Source organism: Girardinichthys multiradiatus, chromosome 11 (assembly GCF_021462225.1).
Source record: "Girardinichthys multiradiatus isolate DD_20200921_A chromosome 11, DD_fGirMul_XY1, whole genome shotgun sequence".
In the NCBI taxonomy this organism is placed as follows: Eukaryota; Metazoa; Chordata; class Actinopteri; order Cyprinodontiformes; family Goodeidae; genus Girardinichthys; species Girardinichthys multiradiatus.
Window position 1 is genome coordinate 53,033 of NC_061804.1, and position 26,557 is coordinate 79,589.

General features: G+C 43.6%; 1 protein-coding gene across 1 annotated transcript in view; it reads right to left on the reverse strand.

Moving 5' to 3' along the window:
* Positions 1-15,351: 15,351 nt before the first annotated feature.
* Positions 15,352-26,557, reverse strand: part of slc23a1 (solute carrier family 23 member 1) — a 64,386-nt gene continuing 53,180 nt past the window's right edge. The window contains exons 13-14 of the mRNA XM_047378443.1: positions 24,514-24,609; positions 15,352-15,922 (exon numbers count right to left, since the gene is read on the reverse strand). Coding sequence (XP_047234399.1) covers positions 15,672-15,922; positions 24,514-24,609 — 347 coding nt within the window. The 3' untranslated portion in view covers positions 15,352-15,671. The remainder of the gene's footprint in view (positions 15,923-24,513; positions 24,610-26,557) is intronic.

Below are 26,557 nucleotides of genomic sequence, written 5' to 3' on the forward strand. Positions count from 1 at the left end.
GACCCCGGTAACAGTCACCACTCTATCTAAAGACTCTTAAAGGAACGACTCTCAAACAGTTTCTAACTTTTAGCTCTTTTAATCTAAATTAAGGCAGAGGAATGATTACAGAGATCAGCGCTGAGGCTCCCGTCTCGGACCGTCTCCGTCTATTAGAGGATGACGAAAAGCCTCGATAGAAGGTCACATATAGTTTTATATCTGGTACTCCAATGCAATGGATGTTCCCTCCCTCAGTGATTATCAGTAGACTATGTGTCACCATTGTGGTGTCTATCTGTTAGGTTAAGTATGGACACCCGCTACTAAACAATCTAAGTGTGCTGTAGCTTTCTAACCAAACCAGTTATACCAGCTGCTCCACTATCAAACCCAGTGCCCCAGCTTCAGGTCATTTAGGACAATCCTTGGGCCATTTATCCTTGTACTGTGTGTCGAGGAGCATTCTTATCCTATTCTAACAAAAGGGAAACATTATAACTTATATTTTATTTCACTATGGTATAAATGGGAAAATCAGCTATGAGTCATATTAATAAAGGTTATTCCTAACAACCCCCCTGATGAGGTGTCATTTAAAGGCACCTCACTAATTTAGATCAGTTAACTCCCTAGGCACTGGGTAGTGGACCAGCTGCAACTGGGTACCCACCCCCCGAAACAGTCATTCAACCTTGTATGTGTGTGTTAAACCTATATATGACCAGGGAAACTCCTTCCAGCTGTCACGTGGTTCCTCCTCCGCCACGGAGGAACGCCATCTCTCCGGTAGACCCCTGGTTGTGTCTAAGCAACAGTTGATACACCTAGTGGAGACAAGTCTAACCCCATCAAACCTGTATGTGTTGATTTAGAGAAAAGAGAGAGAAAGGACAACAGCCTGAAGCACAGCAGAAAATCCTGTCTAACATCATGTGAATCAGTTAATGTAGACCCTAAGTGTTGATTGTCTTCGTCCATCTTTTCTGCCCCCTGAGCGACATCCATCCCTAAGCGTCTTTTGGCAGGTTCAGCTATTTGAAAAGGTTAGTCTTAAAATGGAATATAAAATCATATATTCATACCGGGCAGATTACGCCCAATTGTAGGTAATCATCAACTACTATTACTATTATTAAAGCAGGCCACATAGTGACTTAATCATATGGATCTTAGTCAAAAATATTTCATCATTATCAAAAACAATGTACCTGTTTAGCACAATTAGAAAACTTTTTACTTTAAAGCAGCCTCCATTTATTACTTAACACGTCCTAAAAATCAACCTATGGAGGTGAACACATAACTAAAAATAACCTGCGAGGTCCTATTAATACTTTCATTCATGACAGGTGCTTAACTAATTTCATTTAATCAATCTGTCATTAACTTATCTGGTACATCATTCATACCATTAAATCAAATATTCTGATTCCTATAATATCAACATTATTTATTAAGTCACAGAAATCACTGTAAAGGATATCGGGTCAGACGGCGGGCCCCCTTTTCACTTATGGGTTATCCTCTGTCAATCCAGTGAGCCTGATCACGGCCCCCTCTTTCTTACATCGTTGATTTGAGGGGCCCGACCCCTTAACTATTTGCATCTGACAGGCGGTTGTCACTCCTGGACCCCCTGAGTCCATGGTTGTAGTTATTCCCCTATAAGGATGAGCCTAAAGGGCGTCATCCTCTTGTATCAGTTTATCTTTGTCTATGTGTTGCAATTTATGTGATATCAACAGTTATGTTGTGTAAGCTGTAGCAGTGAGCGGTGCAGCAGATGAGCAACAGGGACAGATATATTTAATTAAGGCAGCAAAGAGATGATTAGAAAAGGCCACAGAATCATACATCCATAACAATCCACCTGTTGAGGTGGGAAAAACCCACTTCCCATCAATCCATGTATCTAGTGCATATGGACCTAAGCTAGAATATGGCAGTTCCTTCCGTCCGTCGTGTAACTCTGTCCCCCAAATGGAGTACCATCTCTCTGGCAACTGCCTGCAGCTCTCAGTGTGTGGACCCCCTCTGTTTCCCATAGAACAGACCTGTCATGTGTGTCTGAAATTTAAACGATTAAAACATCGCAAATAGATAATAATGCCCTGTTGAAAAATTTAAAACAACAAAAATAACAAAAACCTAGAAGCACAGCAGAAATGAGCAGCACAATGTGTATCAGTATATTGTAGACCCTGAAACGTAAACCCTGTTCAATTATCTATTGCAGTTGTCTGGTCCTCCTCATAGCACAGTGTCATAATTTCTCCAGCACTTTGGTTTGGTTCCATGAGATCCACATCATCACTTGTGCTTAAATACTCAGTGGACAACATCAGTGTGGGCTCTGGCACCACATCCATTTGATATTCTGGTAATCTCAAACCTCTGGTATCACTGGAACCAATCGCACGATCAATACACCTGAGGATGAGAGCTGGAATACACGTTGCACATCAGAATACACAACCTGCGATCACAACAGTCAATGACGTGAATAACCTCACCAGTAGGTTTCCCCATTTTCCAAACCACGTCTCAAACATGTTTGTGAATTGTTCATCGATTCCTGTATTTTAATTCAATGGACAGTGATTAATATCCTTTTAGGGCCTTCGTCAGAGATCCATCAGGTGCTGTAATTGTTGGGAATAAAAGAACAACAAGCCTCTCCAAAAACATCACAAAACCGTCTTCTTTTGCTAGGATTATATCCAAAGCTTTTCTAATTTGACAAGAAATAATTTCAACATCCTGTTTCCACAGCCTTCAGCTGTCTCTCCTGTTTTGCCTTGGTGTCATTTAAAAGATTAGAATTGGTTCTAACAGGAAGCAGTTTGTATTCTAGCAGACATATCAATTTCAAAAACACATTTTCTGAAAGGTTCCCCTTGATGAAGTAGGCCAATTGGTGTCAGGGCGTCCTGGAGGGAGAGGGAAACTAGGGCACAGCTTTCCTGTCCAGTCAATAGCAATTGTTATTAATTATTAAAGCAATTATTCCCAATAAATCAGTTCTGTTCAGCAGCAAGTAAACTTTCAAGGCCTTGTATCAAGTTAATTTACAATCTAAGTTACAAACATCATCATCTATAAATAAATAACTCAGAAGCAGATAAGAAGTTATAATTTCTATTCATGAAGTTATTCAAATTGATTAAATAGTTGAACACTCCTTTAAGCCTTCATGCAGTTTTATTCCACAATTTCCCACATTCACAGAACTTTTTTTTTATTTTTCATTATTTATACAGTTTTACTTTATGTTAGGTTAGGGTTAGTCAAAGGTTAGTCAACTCAGAGGCAAGAACGATACAGAGTCAGTTTTACGTGCAGCAAGGGTAGCTCACTTTGCAGTGCAGACTACAAAGTGTTGGCACCCCTCTCTCTTTATTTATACATGCTGGTTCACACACAGTTCAACAAACATTCAGGGTGTGTGTGTGTGTGTGTGCGTGGGGTCAGAAAGGTTAGGGTTCATGTGTCTTGATTTTAAACAGAGAGGGAGTGAGGACTTGGTAACAGCCCCTAGATGTTGCTGATAAAAGCATAACTCACTCGTCTGACCTATATCCCTTTCTGTGGCATGTAAGGAGGGAAAGGCACTTAGAGCAGACATGAGTGATAAACAATCCAAAAGTTCTCAAACAGTCTCTCCTTTTTTATCACGAATAAAGTCATGATTTGATACATGCAAAAGAAAACACTCTGTGTGAGCGAAAAACCCACGGACGGAAAGCAGATTATATTGTGGGAAAAATACTCAGAGTACAATAATAATATAATAAATCAAAGAAAACAAAATGTAATAAAAGTAAAAGAATTAAAACAAGCCTTGTTCATGTCATCATTGTACTTTTTCTCATTCCACTTAAATAGCAACTTCTTTCGATTTTCTGCTATAAAGTCATTTTATGAAGTACAATTATGAATACACTCAGGCATCAAAGATATTTTCATTTACAACATGTCATCATAGGAGTAGTGGTCTTTATTTTGTAGCTCGGTAAAATAAAACTTTTCTGTCATCATAGTCATCTGTCTTTGTGTTCAGTGCAGTGTCAACATTTACACACAGTATTTAAAGAGTATGTGGGTGTTATCTCAACTTAAAAGAGTTTGTGCTTTACGACCCTAAACCCTCCTCGGGTCAGAGGTAACAAAGTTCTCTATGAACAGACCATCTGCTCTTCCTGAGACATCACCCAAAAGGAATGGGTTTTAACCATTAAACATCTGATCCTGGTTTTTACAGCTTCCTCCTCTAATACAGATGTTATAAAAGCAGAGAGGTAACCTAAAGGTCATACACTTTAGAACTCCTTAGAGCACTTAATAAAAGGATTTCCATTACAACTCCTTTCTTCTGATTACAAGATAATCACAACTAAAGGAAAATTCTTCAAAACCAACACCCCTCTCAGCTAACAGATAATCCAAAGCCATTCTAGTTTGCAAACTCATTGTTCTAAGAGCTTGCTGCTTCTCGATCAAAACAGTGAAACCTTCCTCTCTAATAATGGGCTGATTGAATTATAAGTTGTGAAGTGAGCTAGATAACATACTCCAGACCAATTAGCAGGCAGATTCAGATATAATCTATTTCCACACATCCAAACCATGTTCGTAGGACACGAGTTCCCATCTCTACTAGGAAAAGTAACAAGAACCCTGGTTAATTTACCTGCCTGGTCATACAACTTACTTCCATTCGGTACGGCTGTAAGATTAAAAGTTAACACAAAGGGATCTGGGACCAAAGATCCTGAAATGGTATAAGCAGCAGTTCTGATAGGACATGACTCAAATTTATGTCTGTTGGTTAAAGCACATGAAACAGATATAATAGTTTTGCAACCTTCTGTCTTTCCAAGGAAATAAGGTGTGTTTTCCTCCTGTTCAATACAAATATCTGTACCTTTATCTGGATATCTTATGGATTGTTAGGAACATATGGACTAATCAGATCTCTGATGTATGATGGAGCTAGATCATTAAGGGCTTTATATGTGAGGAGGAGAATTTTAAATTCTATTCTGGATTTAACAGGGACCCAATGAAGGGAAGCTAAAATAGGAGAAATATGATCTCTCTTTTTAATTTTCATCAAAACTCTTGCTGCAGCATTTTGAATCAGCTGAAGGCTTTTAACTGCATTTTGTGGAAATCCTGATAGTAAAGAATTACAATAGTCCAGCCTTGAAGTAACAAATGCATGGACTAGTTTTTCAGCGTCACTCCTGGATAGGTTATTTCTAATTTTGGCAATGTTCTGGAGGTGAAAGAAGGAAATCCTAGAAACCTGTTTAATATGGGATTTAAATGACATGTCGTGGTCAAAAATAACACCAAGGTTTTTAACTTTATTATCAGAGGTCAATTTAATGCCATCCAGGTTAAGTGATTGACTAAGCAGTTTCTTTTTTTAAAGACTCCGGTCCAAAGACAACAACTTCTGTTTTGTCTGAATTTAGAAGTAAAACATTTAAAGAACCACCACCTTAACGTGGTGGAGGGGTTTGAGTGCTCAAATGATCCTAGAGGCTATGTTGTCTGGGGCCTAAATGCCCCTGGTAGGGTCTCCCATGGTAAACAGGCTCTAGGTGATGGGAGCCGGGGTCCCATCACCGGGGTCCCACCCTGGAGCCAGGCCTGGGGTCGGGACTCGTCGGAGAGCGCCTGGTGGCTGGGTTGCTCCTCGCGGGACCCAGCCGGGCCAAGCCCGAATGAGAGACGCGAGGCCATCCCCCAGTGGGCCCACCACCTGCAGGGGGAACCATGAGGGACCGGTGCAAAGAGGATTGGGTGGCGGACGAAGGTGGAGACCTCAGCGGCCCGATCCCCGGATGCTTAGGCTGGCTCTAGGGACGTGGAATGTCACCTCGCTGGGGGGGAAGGAGCCTGAGCTTGTGCGGGAGGTCGAGAGATATCGACTAGAAATAGTCGGGCTCGCCTCCACGCACAGCGTGGGCTCTGGAACCCATCTCCTTGAGAGGGGTTGGACTCTCTTCTACTCTGGAGTGGCCCACGGGGAGAGGGGGCGGGCTGGTGTGGGTTTGCTTGTTGCCCCCCAGCTCAGCCGTCTCGTGTTGGGGTTTACCCCAGTGGATGAGAGGGTCGTATCCCTGCGCCTTCGGGTTGGGGAGAGGTCTCTGACTATCATTTCAGCCTACGGGCCGAGTGGTAGTGCAGAGTACCCGGCCTTCTTGGCGTCCCTGTCGGGGGTGCTGGATAGTGCCCCTCCCGGGGACTCCATTATTCTGCTGGGGGACTTCAACGCCCACGTGGGGAACGACAGTGACACTTGGAGAGGCGTGATCGGGAGGAATGGCCTCCCCGATCTGAATCCGAGTGGTGTTTTGTTATTGGACTTCTGTGCTAGTCACGGATTGTCCATAATGAACACCATGTTCAAACATAAGGGTGTCCATCAGTGGACTTGGCACCAGGACACCCTAGGCAGGAGGTTGATGATCAACTTTGTTGTCGTATCATCAGACCTTCGGCCGCATGTTTTGGACACTCGGGTGAAGAGAGGGGCTGAGCTGTCCACTGATCATCACCTGGTGGTGAGTTGGATCCGCTGGAGGAGGAGAAAGCCGGACAGACTTGGCAGGCCCAAGCGCATAGTGAGGGTCTGCTGGGAACGCCTGGCAGAGCCCTCGGCCAGGGATGTATTCAACTCCCACCTCCGGGAGAGCTTCGACCAGATCCCGGGGGATGTTGGAGACATAGAGTCCGAGTGGACCATGTTCTCCGCATCTATTGTCGATGCTGCTGCCCGTAGCTGTGGCCGTAAGGTCTGCGGTGCCTGTCGCGGTGGCAATCCCAGAACCCGGTGGTGGACACCGGCAGTAAGGAATGCTGTTAAGCTGAAGAAGGAGTCCTATCGGCTGTGGTTGGCTTGTGGGACTCCTGAGGCGGCTGACGGGTACCGTGAGGCCAAGCGTGCTGTGGCCCGGGCTGTGGCAGAGGGAAAAACTAGGGCCTGGGAGGAGTTCGGTGAGGCCATGGAGAAGGACTACCGGTTGGCCTCAAAGCGATTCTGGCAAACCGTCCGTCGCCTCAGGAAGGGGAAGCAGTGCTTCGCCAACATTGTTTATAGTGGGGGCGGGAGACTGCTGACCTCGACTGAGGACATTATCGGGCGGTGGAAGGAGTACTTCGAGGATCTCCTCAATCCTGCCATCACGCATTCCGTGGTGGAAACAGAGGCTGGGGACTCGGGGTTGGACTCTTTCATCACCCAGGCTGAAGTCACCGAGGTGGTTAAAAAGCTCCGCGGTGGCAAGGCTTCGGGGGTGGATGAGATCCGCCCTGAGTACCTCAAGTCTCTGGATGTTGTAGGGCTGTCATGGTTGACACGTCTCTTCAACATTGCGTGGCGGTCGGGGACATTGCCTCTGGACTGGCAGACTGGGGTGGTGGTGACCGTAGGGTGTGTTCCAACTACAGGGGGATCACACTCCTCAGCCTCCCTGGTAAGGCTTACGCCAGGGTATTGGAGAGGAGAGTCCGACCAATAGTCAAACCTCGGCTTCAGGAGGAGCAGTGTGGTTTTCGTCCCGGCCGTGGAACGCTGGACCAGCTCTATACCCTCTACAGGGTGCTCGAGGGTTCATGGGAGTTTGCCCAACCGGTTCACATGTGTTTTGTGGACCTGGAGAAGGCATTCGACTGTGTCCCTCGTGATGCCCTGTGGGGGGTGCTCCAGGAGTATGGAATCGGGGGCCCTTTATTAGGGGCCATCCGGTCCCTGTACGAGCGGAGCAGGAGTTTGGTCCGCATTGCCGGCACTAAGTCGGACCTGTTCCCAGTGCATGTTGGACTCCGGCAGGGCTGCCCTTTGTCACCGGTCCTGTTCATAACTTTTATGGACAGGATTTCTAGACGCAGCCAAGGGCCGGAGGGGGTCTGGTTTGGGGACCAGTGGATTTTGTCTCTTCTTTTTGCAGATGACGTGGTCCTGCTGGCCCCCTCTAGCCAAGACCTACCGCATGCGCTGTGGCAGTTCGCAGCCTGTGTGAAGCGGCTGGGATGAGGATCAGCTCCTCCAAGTCCGAGGCCATGGTACTCGACCGGAAAAGGGTGGCTTGTCCTCTTCAGGTTGGAGGGGAGTTCCTGCCTCAAGTGGAGGAGTTTAAGTATCTCGGGGTCTTGTTCACGAGTGAGGGAAGAATGGAGCGGGAGATCGACAGACGGATCGGTGCGGCTGCCACAGTAATGGGGGCGCTGTGCCGGTCCGTTGTGGTGAAGAGAGAGCTGAAAGCAAAGCTCTTAATTTACTGGTTGGTCTACGTTCCTACCCTCACCTATGGCCATGAACTTTGGGTCATGACCGAAAGAACGAGATCCCGGATACAAGCGGCTGAAATGAGCTTCCTCCGTAGGGTGGCCGGGCACTCCCTTAGAGATAGGGTGAGGAGCTCGGCCATCCGGGAGGGGCTCGGAGTAGAGCCGCTGCTCCTCCACATCGAGAGGAGCCAGTTGAGGTGGCTCGGGCATCTATACCGGATGCCTCCTGGACGCCTTCCTCGGGAGGTGTTCCAGGCACGTCCCACCGGGAGGAGGCCCAGGGGACGGCCCAGGACACGCTGGAGGGACTATGTCTCTCAGCTGGCCTGGGAACGCCTTGGGCTCCCCCTGGAGGAACTGGAGGAGGTGTCTGGAGAGAGGGACGTCTGGGCGTCTCTGTTGAGTCTGCTGCCCCCGCGACCCGGTCCCGGATAAGCGGAAGACGACGAGACGAGACATTTAAAGTCATCCAAATTTTTATATCTTGAAGACATGCTTGTAGTCTATCTAACTGGTTGAGCTCATCAGGATTTATGGATAAGTAAAGCTGAGTATCATCAGCGTAACAGTGAAAATTTATTCCATGCTGCCTGATAATTTGACCTATTGGAAGCATATATATAGTAAAGAGAATTGGCCCAAGTACTGAACCCTGTGGTACTCCACAATTAACCCTGGAGTTTAAAGATGATTTATCATTTACATGAACAAACTGGAATCTTAATATTAAGAAGGTTTTTATTTTTCCAGTTCATGAGGATAGTTTTCTTAGCGATGCATAAGGCAGTGAAAACCATGTGAACTGAATTTGTCTCTATGATGACATCATCTAAGTTGCCCAACAAGCAAACTGAAGGGGAAGGTGAAAGATGAAAGTTAGGCAGATCTAGTCCTCCTTTATCTTTGGTCTTTTGTAGTGTTTTCAGGCTAATATGCGGGGGCTTATCTTTCCAGAAAAATTTAGTGATAGAGGAGTCCAGAGATCTAAACCAGTCAGATGACGGTTTATTCGGAATCATTGAGAATAAGTTATTGATTTTTGACAATACCATCATTTTTATTGAAGCAACCCTGCCCATGAATGATATGGGTAGAGATTTCCATCTAGCGAGATCATCTTCCACTTTTTTTAAGAGTGGGATGTGGTTTAGTTTTGTTAAATCTGCCAATCTAGGAGACACATTAATGCCCAAGTATGTAATATTCCCTGACTGTAGTTGTATATTAGGAAAATTGTTGAAAGAACAATTAATTGGAAGAACTGTCGATTTTAACCATTTTATAGAATAGTCTGAAATTCTTGAGAAAGAATTTATCAATCCAATCACCTGAGCGACAGAGGTTTGCGAATGCTGGAGAAAGAGTAATACATCATCTGCATAAAGACATATTTTGTGTTCAATATTCCTGCATTTTATGCCTTTAATATCTGTAGTTTGTCTGATTGCTGCTGCTAGTGGTTCAATAAAAATAGCAAATAATGAGGTCGAAAGTGAAGTGGGCATTCCTGCCTGGTGCCCCCCTGAAGACAGAAGCGGGAAGATGTTTGGTTATTTGTTCTGATACATGCCGCTGGGGAACTGTATAATATTTTTATCCAGTTTATGAAAGAGCTTCCAAAACCACATTTAGTCAAGGTTTCAAACAAGAATTTCCAGTTAACTCTAACAAACGCTTTTTCTGCATCAAGAGATAATATATTGGTTTCAATATTTTCACTGTAGGAATAATCTATTAAATTAAGTAATCTACGTGAATTAGTGGATGAATGCCTACCTTTAATAAATCCAGTTTGGTCAGGATGTATTATGAGAGGAGTAACCTTTTCTAGTCTTTTTGCGAGGGCTTTACAGATTATTTTGAGATCGACGTTAATAAGGGATATGGGTCGGTAGCTGGTAGGGAGTACTGGGTCTTTTCCTGGTTTTAACAAGAGAGTGATGTTGGCAGAATTTATATTTGGCGGAAGTCTGCCATTTGTTTCGGTTTCCTGCACCATTCTTTGGAATATTGGGGCCAAAATATTCCAGAATTCTTTGTAAAACTCTGTTGGGAATCCATCTGGGCCTGGAGCCTTTTTATTGGGCATGCTTGTGAGAGCTTCTTGGATTTCAGCTGAAGTCAGTGGTACATCCAGGGCCATCGCTTGATTACCTGATAGTTTAGGAATTGTTACCTTATCCAGAAATTGATCAATGTCGTTATCTGACGGGTCTATCTGTGGTGAGTATAAAGCTTGGTAGAAATCTCTGAAAGTGCTGTTTCTTCTTTCAGGATCATAAACTGTATTCCCTGTCGAGTCTTTTACAGCAAATATTGTTGTTCTTTATTTATTTTTAGTTGGTTAGCTAAAAAGCTACCTGATTTATTGCCATTTACATTACAAAGAATTGGGTTTTTTTTGTCGATGATTTCATTAAATTCTAGTTTCGCTTTACGTAGTTTGCCCAACTTTTCCTCTTCCTGGGAAGCATCTAACAGTTTAATAGTTTCTTCTAATTCCTGAATACGTTTGTTTTCTTTTTTTTCTTATGTGATGAGAATGAGATTATTTTACCTCTCATCACTGCTTTCCCAGCCTCCCAGGAAACAGATGTTTATGTCCCCGGGATGTCATTAAATTCCAAATATGAAGTCCACTCTTTTTTAAAATATTTAATAAATTCTTCATCCTTAAGCAATGATGTATTAAACTTCCAGTTTTTGCTTTGTGGGTTTTCTTTCTTATTTACTAGTTAAGGAAACAGGTGCATAATCGCTGACAGCTATAGGGTGTATCTCAGCGTCTGAAATGTCAGTCAACAATGAGCTGCTGACTAAGAAATAATCCAGACAAGAGTAAGATTGATGGACATGTGAGAAGAATGTATATTCTCTGTGATTAGGGTGAAGAGATCGCCATGCATCGCAAAGTCCATAATCACTCATGTACTGTCTAACAATATTTATTGATTGCCAACTGCGCTGAGTCCCTGTTGTACTCCGCCTGTCTATTTCTTCATTTAGACCAAAGTTGAGATCGCCCTGAAGAAGAAGTGAGCAGTCCAAGTGTTTAGACAGTGCAGAAAAAAAAGAATGGAAAAATGGGGGGTCATCAACATTTGGGGCAGATATACTGACAATACATATCTTTTGGTTATGTATAGATATTTTTATTATTATAAATCTACCCTCTGGATCTGTAACTGTGTCTAATACTGTAATGTTAAAATTTTTGTGAATTAAGATTGCTACTCCCCTTTGCCTAGAATTATAGCAGGCGGAAAACAGATTAGGAAACTCAGGTGATTTAAGATCATTTGCAGCTGTGGCAGATTTATGAATTTCTTGTAATAAGACAACGTCTGCCTGTAGTCTTTTAAGCTGATTAAAAATGTTTTACTTTTTCTCTCTGGTGGCGGCTCCATGCACATTCCATGTGAGAAACCTTAGTGTGCCCATAGTTGTGCGTGTATCGCTAACATTGTACAGCGCATGTCACCACAGAAACAGATAGACCCAAATGAAATCATAGTCAGTGCTTGGGGTTGGGTGAGGGTTAGGGTTAGCTTGAAATTCCCTGTGGAGAACTTCCACCAAGGCGAGACGGGCATCCAGGCTGGTTAGCTTCTTATCGATAGAGTCCAGGACATCAGCATAGCTTTTCTCTGGAGAGATAGTGGAGGTGCTGGCCGAGCACTCTGAACGGGTGCCTTTTGATGTTGGTGTGGCCATGGGTGGAGATTTTTGTGGCTTGCCCATTACAATGTTATCAAAACATACGTCCACGTAGCTCTTCAGGCTGTCCAAGGTTTCCTCGTCCAGTTTGTTTTATTGGAAAAATATGAGACAGTGGTTAGTATTTTACACGTTTCTATGTTCGGCTTGAATTTATTGGCTTTGTTTTACCTGAGTTCTGTCGTGTTTGTTTACCAATATACCGCCATATTACTTACGCACAACTCTCGCGAGATCTCAGCCGCTCATCTCTCCTTGTTATGATTCTGGCACGTCTGCTCTACCCTGTCTCCCTGGCTGCAATCAGCTGATGAGATGCACCTGGTGGCTGCTGCAGTGTAGTGCAATCTGTGGCATGCCAAGCACCTGTGTCTTCCCTGATATATACTGACTCTGACAGGCAGACGGTGCCAGATTTTTGAAAGCCATCGTGTGAGTAGATATCCAGCGTTCCTTCCTGTCTGATCATTGTTCTTGACCTTGCCTTGCTTTTTGGATTTATGCCTCTGCCTGCCCCTTGCCTGACGCCTCTTGTTCACGCCTCCTGTCCTTGGATTATTGAGCCAGCCTAGTCCTCGGATTATTCAGCCTGGAGTCACTTCTTACCTGTGCTGTGGAGATCACCGCCTGCTGCCCACTGAGGTTTCCCCTCTGGGTTTCAAGTTCCACTCAAGACAAAAGCAGGTTAGTGGCTTTTCTGATCCCTGCAAAATCTGGAGAGACTACAAGTCACTAATCCCTCTTTCTGCCTCAGTGATTCCTGGAAGCTGTGAGGAGTGTTACCTGTGTGACGTTTTGCTGTGGCTGAATAAACCTTTTAAACTTTCAGTACTGTGTCTGGCTGAATCTTGGGTCTGCCTTTTTCTGATTCATAGCAGAAAAATCTGGCCAAAAATTGACTCATCGCCAGCACAACAGTGGCGTACCCACGCTGATGAGACCCTTTCCTGGTTGGGTTCCGGCATGGAGGAAATAATTTCCATATTATGTTCTGGCAATCTTGTCTCCGAGCCGCCACCGTCACAAAGAAACCACGCCCAAGTGACACGGACAACAGCAGAGGTAAGGGAGGCACGCTTCTCTCTGCCTGAGATGTTCAGGGGAGACTCAGACCAATGTCGAGCTTTTCTAACTCAGTGTGAAATTCATTTTGAGCTTCAGCCGTCATCCTTTCCCACTGAATGTTCCTAGGTGGCTTTTGTTATATCTCTGCTGGCAGGAAAGACAAAACAGTGGGGAACTGCTGAATGGCAAAACAGGTCTACATCTTGTAACTTCTATAAAACTTTTTCTAAGGAACTCATTCGAGTTTTTGACTCGGTCATTCCAAGTCGTGAGGCCGCTAGAGGATTATTGTCCCTCAAACAGGGTAATCAGCCTGTCTCATCCTATATAATTGACTTTCATTTGTTGGCCGCAGAGAGCCGTTGGAATGAGGCAGCACAAATGGATGCATTCATGAAAGGACTAAACGCAGACATCAAGGATGAGTTAGAGACTCGTGACTACCCCTCTTCCCTGAAACAACTCGAGGATCTGGCTGCTCGCATTGATATTCGGCTGGCAGAGAGAAGGAGGGAGAAGCGACATGAGGAGGGTCGCTCATCAATAACTCAGGGTTCTGCACACCGGCATGAGAGAAGGAGCCGGTCACCTCTCACTGTAGAAAATGAGAATTGTGAGCCCATGCAGCTGGGCAGAACCAAGATTACCCCTGAGGAGAAAGATCGTCCTCTATAGTTTAGCTTTAAATATTGTTTACTTTTATTCTAGTCCTCGTTTCCTCTGCTTCATTCTTAGTTTTATTCCATTAGTGTTGGTTTGAGTTTTACTTTTGTAGTCGGGGTTTCCTTATGGTTTCTGTTTTACTAAGTTCTTGTGTTCCCTCCAGTTTCTCAGTTTCCTTCAGTTCATGTTTATCCTTGAGTCTTACGCTTTATTTTTATCTTGGTTTATAGTTTCATTTAGGTCTGCTTACTTTCCTGTCTTTAGTCCCTTTCCTCATGCTTTGGTTTCATTAGGTTCACCTGCTCCCTCTGCCTCCCTGCCTCCTTGTCTCACCTGTTCTTAGTTCCTTTGATTACCTGCCTTTGTTCTCCCTCTGTATATTAGTTGGTTTTGTTTCATTGCCCTTTGCTGGTTCCTCTCGTCGCTCACAGTTGCTGCCCTCGTTCATGCCATGTTCCTGCACTGTCGCAACTTCGGAAGTTTTTTGGATTCTGGTTCTGTGTTGTACCTGCAGTGATTTTTGTTACGTTTCTGATCCTTTAAATAAAATAAGGATTCATTTAAGATGCTGCTTCCAAGCTCTTGTCTGCGCTTCGGTCCACCCCAAAACCCCACTTTGACATTTATTGGATGTTTCTGTATTTACAAGGTGTCGCCTGTCAGCGTGAAGCTGGTGTCAGCTGACTGCTGTTGTACCTGGTCCCTACAAGGGGCCAGAACAGTGATATTCAGTGCTAATTGTTTGAACAGTATAATGGATTTCTGACGTTTGAACCATAACCTCAGTCCAGTAATTCTGTTTATTTTTACTGCCTGAAGTGGAGCTCCACCGTGCTGCCAATCTCCTGACTGGGAACGTCCCTATTCAACTCCCAACTCTGGGAGAGCTTTTACCAGATTCCTGAGAAGACTGGAGACTTAGAGTCCGAATGGACTATGTTTTCCACCTTTTTATAGCTATGTCTGTAAGGTCTGTGGTGCCTGTCGTGGTGGCAATCCCCGCACCTGGGGATGACGTCAAGCTGAAAAAGGACTCCTAGCAATTCTGTTTAACTTCTGGGACTTCTGAGGCATCTGACGGGGCCAAGCGTGCTGCAGCCATGGTGGTAGCTGAGGCAAAAACTCCTCAGAGGAGGTCAGTGAGGCCATGGAGATGGACTACCGGTCGGCCTCGAAGCAATTCATGCAATTTACAGATATATAATAGTTAAGGCAGGTGGTGATAGTGCATTATGCTTATTAGTTTTCAGTGTATATTGTATTCATCAAGGAACAATTCTTCATTTTTAATTATTTTTGTGAATTTCTACACATAGTTTTCATAGAATATTGTCATGGACTTTTTTTTTTCAATAAAATTCCTCTAGTTGGAAACAAAAGGATACTATTTAGTACGATTTTGTAATTATCTTATTATATTCTGTTCAAAATAGCACATTTCGATGATACACAGACTAAATGTCATCTTCAAAGGCTGTGTCATTTGCTAGAGTCCTACAATGGAAATCAACACTTTTATTTCACCAAATTTTCTTTTATAAGATGAAAACACAATTTTACTTGTAACCAGTGAGGACACCATTTGTAAAGCTTCCTGTGAGGTAATTAGAGCATCACCAGAAACACAGTTGAATTAATTTATTAAAAGCTTAAAAAGCTTCTTACTGAAACACTTCATCCAGGTTCTAAAACTAAAGGTGAAGAGGCGGTGGAGCAACAGCAGATGGAAAACAGGACGTGTTCAGGCATAATCATAAATCATTGGGACTGTCATAAGTCATTCCAGCTGCAGGAGCCATAATTTATTCAATAATCATATTAATGGATGAACCTTCTGATCAGCTATTCAGTCATCTGGAAGAAACTGCAACTTTAATGTGATCAAATTATATCTGATAGACACTTCCTGCTGCCCTAATTGGTTCAGGTTGATGACTTCACTGTCACACCTTGGTACTTGGCAGTGGGACGTCACCCACTTCCTCTTCTCCTCCTCCCTGCTCCTCCCCTACAGGAGGCAGAGCTTCATCAGACACCTTGAAACCTGTGAAGGTAGGGCAGATGGGAAACCAGCGGAGCCAGTGAATCCGTCTGACCACATCCATCCCCAGAGGAAAGTTGTAGGAGGAGGTTCCTGTGGAGGTGGAGAAGCCTGAAGAGCTCCACTGGACTAGTCCTCGCTCCTCCCTCGTACCTGAGCACAAGAAGAAGAAAAACAGGAGATGGTGATATCACTGCATGTGTGTAATTGTGTCCTGATAAGTCACCTGTATGCAACATTTGTTTTATTTATGTAGGGTGGTGACATTATTGTGCCAATAGACGGTGCTGTTGCTCTGTGTGTTCTCTAGAAATACATCAGCTCTCTTTGTCCTAGTAGAGACACTGTAGCTCTGAGGTTTTTGCATGCCAACTGCCATATTCTCACAGTTTACTTTTGCTGCCTGTAAAGTAAGCAGCATCCCAGGTGCCCTGCAGTCCAACATACAGGGGTTGGACAATGAAACTGAAACGCCTGTCATTTTAGTGTGGGAGGTTTCATGGCTAAATTGGACCAGCCTGGTAGCCAGTCTTCATTGATTGCACATTGCACCAGTAAGAGCAGAATGTGAAGGTTCAATTAGCAGGGTAAGAGCACAGTTTTGCTCTAACATTGAAATGCACACAACATTATGGGTGACATATCAGAGTTCAAAAGAGGTCAAATTGTTGGTGCACATCTTGCTGGCGCATTTGTGACCAAGACAGCAAGTCTTTGTGATGTATCAAGAGCCACGGTATCCAGGGTAATGTCAGCATACCACCAAGAAGGATGAACCACATCCAACAGGATTAACTGTGGACGCAAGAGGAAGCTGTCTGAAAGGGATGTTCAGGTGCTAACCCGGATTGTATCCAAAAAACATAAAACCATGGCTGCCCAAATCACGGCAGAATTAAATGTGCACCTCAACTCTACTGTTTCCACCAGAACTGTCCGTCAGGAGCTCCACAGGGTCAATATACACGGCCGGGCTGGTATAGCCAAACCTTTGGTCACTCATCCCAATGCCAAATGTCGCTTTCAATGGTGCAAGGAGCGCAAATCTTGGGCTGTGGACAATGTGAAACATGTATTGTTCTCTGATGAGTCCATCTTTACTGTTTTCCTCACGTCTGGGAGAGTTATGGTGTGGAAAATCCCCAAAGAAGCGTACCACCCAGACTGTTGCATGCCCGAGTGAAGCATGGCGGTGGATCAGTGATGGTTTGGGCTGCCATATCATGGCATTCCCTTGGCCCAATACTTGAGCTAGATGGGCGTGTCACTGCCAAGGACTACCGAACCATTCTTGAGGACCATGTGCATCCAATGGTTCAATCATTGTATCCTGAAGGTGGTGCTGTGTATCAGGATGACAATGCAACAATACACACAGCAAGATTGGTGAAAGATTGGTTTGATGAACATGAAAGTGAAGTTGAACATCTCCCATGGCCTGCACAGTCACCAGATCTAAATATTATTGAGCCACTTTGGGGTGTTTTGGAGGAGCGAGTCAGGAAACGTTTTCCTCCACCAGTATCACGTAGTGACCTGGTCACTATCCTGCAAGAAGAATGGCTTAAAATCCCTCTGACCACTGTGCAGGACTTGTATGTCATTCCCAAGATGAATTGACGCTGTATTGGCCGCAAAAGGAGGCCCTACACCATACTAATAAATTATTGTGGTCTAAAACCAGGTGTTTCACTTTCATTGTCCAACCCCTGTACATCTGTATGTCTCAAACTGTTCATCCAGCTTAGTCTTTAGCATGTTAAGATTGTTAAAAAACTGAAGATTTGATTACCGAGCAACTGTTTCATTGAACAGTTTGAATTATAGCATTGACACATAGTGCAATATCCATGCTTGATGCCTAGCAGCTAGATGTGACAATATAAAATTTTTTTATTTTCAAAATGAATGAATGTTCTAAAGATAGTTTACTTTTACTGCCTGTAAGGCGTGAGAAGAAGTGTTGCTGGATGAAATGAATGCTCCAAGGTCCCACCACATCTCAGAACCCTGAACCTGGTGCCTCTGTCTCCACACAGAACGCACCACACCTACATCCAAAACACAATGCAGGGTCATCGGTGTCTTCTACAAGCCCCCAGACACACAGAAGGATAGACTGGGTTGCAGATACATAAAAAAAGAAATCTAACAAAATGCATTTACTCTTTTTATTCCTTCATATAATAAAAAACAAATATTGGTAAAAAAGATTTAGTGAAAAACTTCTTTATTGGGTCTGGATGCAGTTTGGATTTCGGACCTAATCCTAACCCTGACCTTCTGACCTATTGACGTTCACAGCATGTCCTCCCCCCTCTCTTCACCCTATTTCATGTCAACTCATTTTGAATAAAAATTTGAAAAATAAATGCCTAAACAAATAAAGAATTTTTTTTTAAAAGGGCCATGTCTTCTAAATTCAATTATATGGTTTATTTGGATGAAATAACAGACATATCTGGGATCATAACTTGTTTAGTTGCTTAAACACCTTTAATTCATCATTAGTTTAGTAAAACATTAAAAATAGACAGTTATGAATACCTTAGGATCCCATGTGCAAATGGATCCAATAAGAGATGAAAAGGAAGTCAACCAAAGCCAACTACTTACTGTAAATAAGGCAGGTCCTGAAAAGCCAGCTGAATGATAAGAACAAAGTGCAAGCCATCAACATATACAACCTGGTAGCCTGGAGATAAAAGCCACTGATGTCAAGACAAGGAAACACCTCACAGTGGTGCTGGTGCTTGGGTACCCAAAGTCCAACCAAACACAATGAAAACAGCACAGATCCTAAATAGATCAGGAGGATCTCCCACCAATCGTGAACAGCAATAAAATACAAAATACATATCTCAGGCAGCAGAAAGCCAGAGTGCAAACAGAGGTCAAGAAGGAAACACTTCTTGGATGTCATGCCACGGAGCTGAGCATAGGTTTGTGTGGTGTTTGTGGAGTGCTCTCTCTCATCTCTTCCTGCAAGGTGTGACAGGCAGGTGCAACCGCGCAGCTGATCCTCATCTGGGTTAATCAGCGAACTGCTCTTAAGCAGCAGGAACCCTGAAGGAGGCGTCAGATTATCTCACCAGAGTAGTAGTCGGACCTGCGGACATTGTTCTGTTTTCTTCCTGTTCCTCGACCTTGCTTCCTACCTGAGTTTTTGTGTTCCTCTCTCCCAGAGTGGAAACTCCCCCACAGAACCTGATCTGGATTCCCCAGCCCATGGTCCTGGTCCAAGTCCGTGTTTGGCTTCGAGTACTTTACTGTCAAGCTGTCCTTGACTAGCCTACTTCTACCACCAAGAAACAGCTCCAACGATTTCTGGGTTTTGCTAACTTCTATTGGGACTACAGCATGAACGCTTCTACACTCACTGCACGCACATCCACTAAAAAGGTTTTCACATAGACACCAGAAGGTGAATCAGCTTTTATTGAACTAAAGATGTTCTCCTCAGCCCCCATTCTCATCCACCTGGATTCCAAAGATCATTTCGTCCTGGAGGTGGATGCATCTGACACGGGGGTTGGAGCTGTGTTGTCACAAAGATCTTCGTCAGACAGTAAGTTCCATCCCTGCGCATTTTTCTCTAAACCATTCTCTCCTCTTGAAAGGAACTACAACATTGGAGATTGCTAACTCCTCCCAATTAAACTGACCCTGGAAGAATGGCAACATTGGCTGGATGGCACAACTCACCCCATCATAGTCTGGACTGACCACAAGAACCTCTCTTACCATCAGTCAGCTAAGTGCCTCAACTCCCGTCAGTCTCGGTTCAATTTCACTATTACTTTTCGCCCAGGTTCCAAGAACACCAAACTGCATGCAATCCCCCGCTAGTTTTCCTCAAAAGAGTAGTCCCAGGAACCCGAACCCATCATCCCACAGTCGTACATCATCAGGGCTCTCTCCTGAAATCTGGAGGATCAGATTCACAGAGCCAGACAACAAGAACCAGACCCAGGTGAAGGACCTCCAGGTCTGCCTTATGTCCTTTTCAACGTTAGGTCGCAGGTCATCCTTTGGGCACACTCCTCTAAGTTGTCAGGTCACACAGGGTCCAGTTCAATTATTGCTTTTCTTTGTCACTATTTCTGGTGGCCATCTCTTAACCAGGACGTTGTTGAATATGTTGCAGCCTATCCTGTGTGTGCCCACAAGAACTCCTACAAGCCTCCTGCTGGCCTCTAATGAACACTGTTCATCCCCAGTCAACCTTGGTCTCACATCACAGTCGACTTCATTACAGGTTTGCCTCCATCTAATAACAAAACAGTCATTCTCTCCATAATTGACAGTTTTTATGAGGCCTGTCACCTAGTTGCTCTTTCCAAACTTCCATCTGCATCCGTTACAGAAAATTACTGATCCATCATGTTTTCAGGATTCACGGACTCCCCATCGAGATAGTATCTGATAGAGGACCCCAGTTCATTTCACAAGTTTGGAAGGATTTCTGTTCATCCCTCAGAGCCCAAAACAAACATTCCTTAGGTTTTCATCCCCAAACCAATGGTCAATGCGAGGGTCTGAAGCAGGAAAGGGAGAATACCCTGCGATGTCTGTGCACCAACAATCACAAGTCCTGGAGTCATCATTTTGTCTGGGCAGAGTACGCACACAACTCCCATGTCTCCGCAGCATCAGGATTATCTCCCTTTGTGTTCTCCCAGGATACATCATTCAGGCCGAGCCAATCTATACCGCTGCCCTCCAGTATACATCGCTTCAAAATAAAAGATTTGCTGACAAGAAGACAATACCAATTTCACTTGTTCTCCATTGGTTCCTCCTGTTACCTTCCTGTGTCTTAAGCACCGTATCCTCTTGTAAGCCATATTAATTATGTGTCATTAAAGTAAGAAGACTTCTAAAACTATGTGGCTTCCAAGCATCTGTCTGCATCCCAGTCCCAACCAACCACAGACCATGACAGCTTCGTTAAAAGACCTCCATTCATGGACCTTCTTGCTCTTCAGCTGACTTTCAATCATAAGTACGAGTCCGACGATCCGGCCAGTTCCTCTGGACTCTCAGACCCATGATCGCCAAGGGAGAAAAATCGAGGTTTTTTAATAATTCCCCAGTTTGCAATAATGAAGGTGTTTGCAATAATGAAGGTGTTTGCTCCTTTGCCAGCTGTCCTTTTCTCCATACCTACAGCTTTTGCAAGGACGCTTATCCAAAGTCTGTCTGCCCCCGCCGCACATCTCTCTACAAAATCCGTTGTAGACCCAAAACCTGATCTCCCATCACCTTTCCACCCCTGTCATTTTTCCAGAATTGGCTCTTCTTCTTCAACTTCATCCAGACCGACCTTTTGTTGATTTCCTCCTTACTGGCCTTTCTCAGGTTTTTTTCTTAGGTGATCCTCCTTCCCCTACTTCCACTCTTATTTGCGATAACTTCCAGTCTGCACTCACCACCAGAGGTTGTTGCCTTGCTACTTCTTGAAGAGGTTTACAAGGGTTACATGATAGAGCCGTTTAAATCTCCCCCCCTCTCTTCTTTTTGCATTAGCCCTTTGGTGGTTGCCACTTGCAAATATTCAGGCAAGAAATGCCTCATTATCGATCTCTCAGCTCCTCACTCCGGCCCTCATCCAAGCATTAATTCTTTTATCCCCAAAACCCCTTTCTCCCTTTCCTACACTACGGTGGACCACGCCATATCGCTCGTTAAATCTGCTGGGCGAGGAGCTTGGCTCGCTAAGGCCGATATCACTGACGCCTTTAAAACTATGCCTGTTCACCCCTCCTAGTGGCACCTCCTAGGTGTTAAGTGGGATCTTTGTTTTTATTTTGCCGTGAGGCTTACTTTTGGTTGTAGGAGTAGCCCATTTGTTCAACAAACTTTCTGAACCTCTTTGCTGGATTCTCCTTAACGTCTATAAACTTCCTTCCGTTCTTCACTTTCTTGATGATTTCCTCCTCATTGATTCCCCTGCCCCCTTCCTTGGCTCCTCTCTCCCGAAGCTTCAACAATTGTTTCACCAAGTCGGCGTTCCTGTCTGTGGAGAAAACGGCAGGCCCAGCCAAGCAGCTTGAGTTCCTCGGCATCACCCTCAACTCTGAAGCTATGGTTGCCTCGCTACCCGAAGACAAATTATCTCATCCGCAAAGTCTCTTGGTCTTTCATGTCTTCCCCAGTTGCTTCCAAACACCAACTTCTGTCTCTCCCTGGCCATCTTAATTTTGCTGTGCGTATCATTCCCCGAGGTCGTTCCTTCATCTCCTGCCTGCTCGACCTAGCTAGTTCTGTCCCTTCTCTGCGCAACCTTGTTACTTTAGATGACTGCTGTCATTCCGAACTGGCTTTCTAGTCCAGTCTTCTTAGGAACTGGAATGGAATCTCCTTTTATGACGACGTCGTTCACTCGGCTGACTCATTTCAGTTTTTTACAGATGCAGCTCCGTCCGTAGGTTTTGGGGGATTCTTTTAGGGAGAATGGTTCACCTCCCTTTCCCCAATTCAAATCCTTAGCTTTCTATGAGATCATCCCCATTATCATAAGCTGCTGCGTCTGGGGCCATTTCTGGAAACGAAGGCGCATCGTCGCTTTATATGACAACGCAACATTGGTCAATGCAATCAACAAAGGCCACTCATCTTCCTAAGCTGTCAAGCCGTAGCTCCATCACATCACCTGCCAGGCTGTAACTCACAACTTCATCATTTCTACTCGTCGTGTTCCAGGTTATTCTAATTCAGTTGCTGATCCTCTGTCTTGCTCTAAATTTCAGGTCTTCCACAGTCTCTGCCCATCAGCCAACACTTTCCCTACTCCAATTCCTCCTCTCAAAGACCTGAAGCTGGACTAAATCCATCCCTTTATCCATTTCTGCAAACAGCCAAATTGTATTTGAAATCAGGTTTAGCTTCTTCTACTCTCAAGTCCTATTCTTTTGCCCGGCAAACCTTCGCAATATTCTTTCTCGCTCATAAAACTCCATTGTACCCAGTTCTCATTCAAACGGTCTTAGTTTTCATAATTTTCTGCTTTGAACACAGCCGTTTCAAGTTCTCCTACATTCGGAGTTTATTGGCAGGCATCAATTTCTTCATTTGAGAACAGACTAATTTGAGTCTGTTCTCAAATTATGGAGCATTCTCTTCATACATTTCCCCAGACCTTCACTCCATGCTAGCTGCTCAACAATCTCTCAACTCTTAGGTAAGAGCATCCTGCATTAAACTGGTGGTGGTTGGCCTTTTGCAGATCTGATCTATCCTTTCCTAGACGAGATCCGCTTTATTGCACCTCATTCTTCCTCACCCTCAGTCTCTTCAAGGTCTTCATCCTTCAGTGACTGTCATGCACAGCTAATTCTTCTCTCTCCCTCGCTCCTTCACACAAGCGAACCCCTCACTCACTACCTTGTCAGCTACAGTCATGACTTCACTCTCCTTCTCTCTGGGTTTAACTATTTCATGCCCTCTCTACACCTCGTCAGACAGTCTAAATTATCATCCCGTGCCTAGTCAGGCCACCATCTTTTCCTCCCCTCGCCAGCCGGGCAAAGTTTTATTCTCCCCTCCACGCCTAGTCAGGCTCATACCATTCCCTCTCCAAGCTCTGACAGCCCCGCCTTTCCTTCCTCACTCGTTAGGCTCTGCTTAGCTCCTTCTCTCATCACCTTGTCAAGTTTTCCTTTCTCTTGTCCTTTGGTGTGATTCACATCCTACCCCTGCTCTGCCTGTCCGGCTCACAACCCAACACTCCTCACCACCTTTCTTCCCTTCCTCTAAATCTCTTTCAGCTCGGCCCCGGCCTCGGATCATTCTTTTGGGCAAAGAGGTCTCTAATCCTAACTCTACGATGTTCATTCAAGCTCCTGCTCAAGCGCCAAAGCAGCAAAGAACTAAAGATTTGTTAATAAATCTTTCTAATTGCCACATCTGCTTTTCTTGTCTTGTGTGAGTCTCTCCAAGTTGAATTATCTACTATAATGACAATTTATTTCAGGTGAGGAGTACTTAGTTAAATTACACTCAGAGTTTATTAAAAAAAGGTCAGACAGGACAGGGTTTTGAGAAAATATTGTTATTGCTGTACATTCAATGCCATATGTCAGCACAAGGTCCAGAGATTGAAGAGAGGAGTGAGAGGGTCTGGATGTTTTGGACAACACCGATTGAGTCTAAGATAGCATTAAAGGCTATATTTAGGGTATCACTTTCAGTGTCAACATGAATGTTAAATATCCCTTAATATAATTACCTGATCTGTATTTAACACTAAATTAGATAGGAAGTCTGAGAACTCATCTAAAACATGAGAAACAAAGTAAAGTCTAAAGTCTTAAATGATACATAATTTATTACTGTTTATTCTTGATATTCAACTGTGGCAAATTAGTGTTTTTTGACAACAGATATATTTTCTATTCTTGCTTTAAATACTATTTTTACAGTGTGTATGGTCATGAGGTTAACATCATCTCCAGAAGGTTGTCCTGAACTATTTGAGGGTGATCATGGTCCCAAAATCTTATAATTTAAGTGGTCCAATCATGGTTCTCATTGAAAATAAGGTATAAAAAAATTTTTTTTTCTCTATTATTTATCTCCACAATTGATCAACTTAGAGAAATAAATAGACAGAATGATAAGGATCAAGTCATTCCTCATTCTGAAGCACTAAGACCTGAAGCTGGTCTTCATTATACAAAATGCTCCTTATCAGCTATTGCTATTAGCAACAGATTGATTGTTTGGTGTGTTTTGTTTTTTACCTGGTATTGTGTTGTCGAGACAGAAAGCCAGAAAACCTCCAACAAACATCTCAGTGGACAGAAGAACTGTCAGAATCTGATCCAGTTCTGCAAGACCTGAACCAACAACAGAACAGAACAATTTTTGTCTGATTTCAAATGGAACAAACAGTTGCTTAGTGTCCAGAAAACCGTTTCCTTATGGGAGAAACAACTATGACATAAACACAAGGTGGTGAATGAATTTAATTCCTTTTTTTGTAAATAAAGGGCCAGGCCTGGCTACTTCCAACAAGCAAAATGATAGTATAGGTCCCTTTCATTATTAGAATTAAATGAAGAAATTACAGCTGCAAAAGAAAGGAAACAATATACAGTGATTTAAAGGGGACATATGCAAAAGCCACTTTTCTAGCTTTTAAATACATGTTTTTGTGTACTTGGAGTCTGTAGTAGAGCAGAAAAGTTGAATTTAGTCTCTCCAGGTGCTACGTACATATGCTTATATTCTGTTTGGGTCATATTTTTCAATCCGTTCAGTTTTCTCTATCGTCTGTTGCATTTTTTTGAACTGTTACGTCACAGTATTTGCTGCAGTACAGCTGAACAAGGTCAAAGACTTCCAGATACCAAATTCGCCTTTCTTCATATTTATTTCTTTTGTACTCCAAGCTCAAGTATGCCAAAGCTGCAAGTGGATCAGTCTAAATGTTCGGTTGTTGGGTGCATAACCCACACAATTCATCACACTGTCCCCCAGGATCAGAATCTGTTCAAAGTGCCTGGTTACATCTTATTTTTCATGGAAATGTTCCCACATCAGTGGGAAAATTCCTCTTCGTCTGCGTGACGCTCTTCAAGGACGAGTTCCTCATCAACCTCCTCCAGCATCAGGAAAGATTTGCTGAAAGACTTCATCTGATTAAGGGGTCAGTTCCTTCTATCTATGGAAACAACGGATGCAGCAAAGCAATAAGCTGCAAATAACGCTAAAATGACAACAAACTTTATTTTAGACATTAATTTATTGTGTCCCGGTCATTGTTCTGATAGCAGCAGCATCGTGCTTTCTGCTTATGTTGGTGCTGTGTGCTGCTTTTAGCTCCTTGAAGACAGAACTGTACTTGAGTGGTATTATAACATAAACAGTTTGGGGTTGTTTTTGCCATTTTTGTTTTGTTTCTGCGTCGCTAAGGGTGTGAAGCAGCTCATGACATTAAAGTGAGTTGCTCTCCTATGCACCTATGAACAGGTAATAAAGATGTGGAACTACAATAACAGAAGTTCACACCATAGCATTGCAGTTTCACTTTATATAGACCACAACTGAATAATTTAATGGTGAAAAGATGAATTTTAAAGCATGTTTAAAAGCATGATGTGTCCCCTTTAAGGAAAACATTTGATACTATTAACCACACTTTATTGCTAGCTAAAGTACTGAATTATGGGATTAGAGGGACAGCTCACAATTGATTAAGTAGTTATTTGATTAACAGGACACAATTTGTAGCATTAGAAGATGAAAAGTTGGGTCTTCTAACATTAAATATGGAGATCTCCAAGGTTCAGTTTTGGGACCAAAGCTTTATGTTCTGTATATTAATGACACTGTAAAGTGTCAAAAATGTTACAATTCATTCTGTTTGCTGATAATACAAATATATTTTCAATATGGCGCCAATTCACAACACATGTCGTCTCAAGGCACTTCACAACAGTCAGGTTCATTCATTCCTATTAATCCTAACAATTGAACAGTTCAGTCAGATTCAGTTATTTTTTCAAATTGGATAAAACGTTTTTTCTATCTAAGGAAACCCAGCAGATTGCATCCAGTCAGTGACTTGCAGCATTCACTCCTCCTGGATGAGCATGTAGAGACAGTGGACAGTCACTGGTGTTGACTTTGCAGCAATCCCTCATACTGAGCATGCATGTAGTGACAGTTGAGAGGAAAAACTCCCTTTTAACAGGAAGAAACCTCCAGCAGAACCAGAACCAGGCTCAGTGTGAGCGGCCATCTGCCACAACCGACTGGGGGTTTGAGAGAACAGAGCAGAGA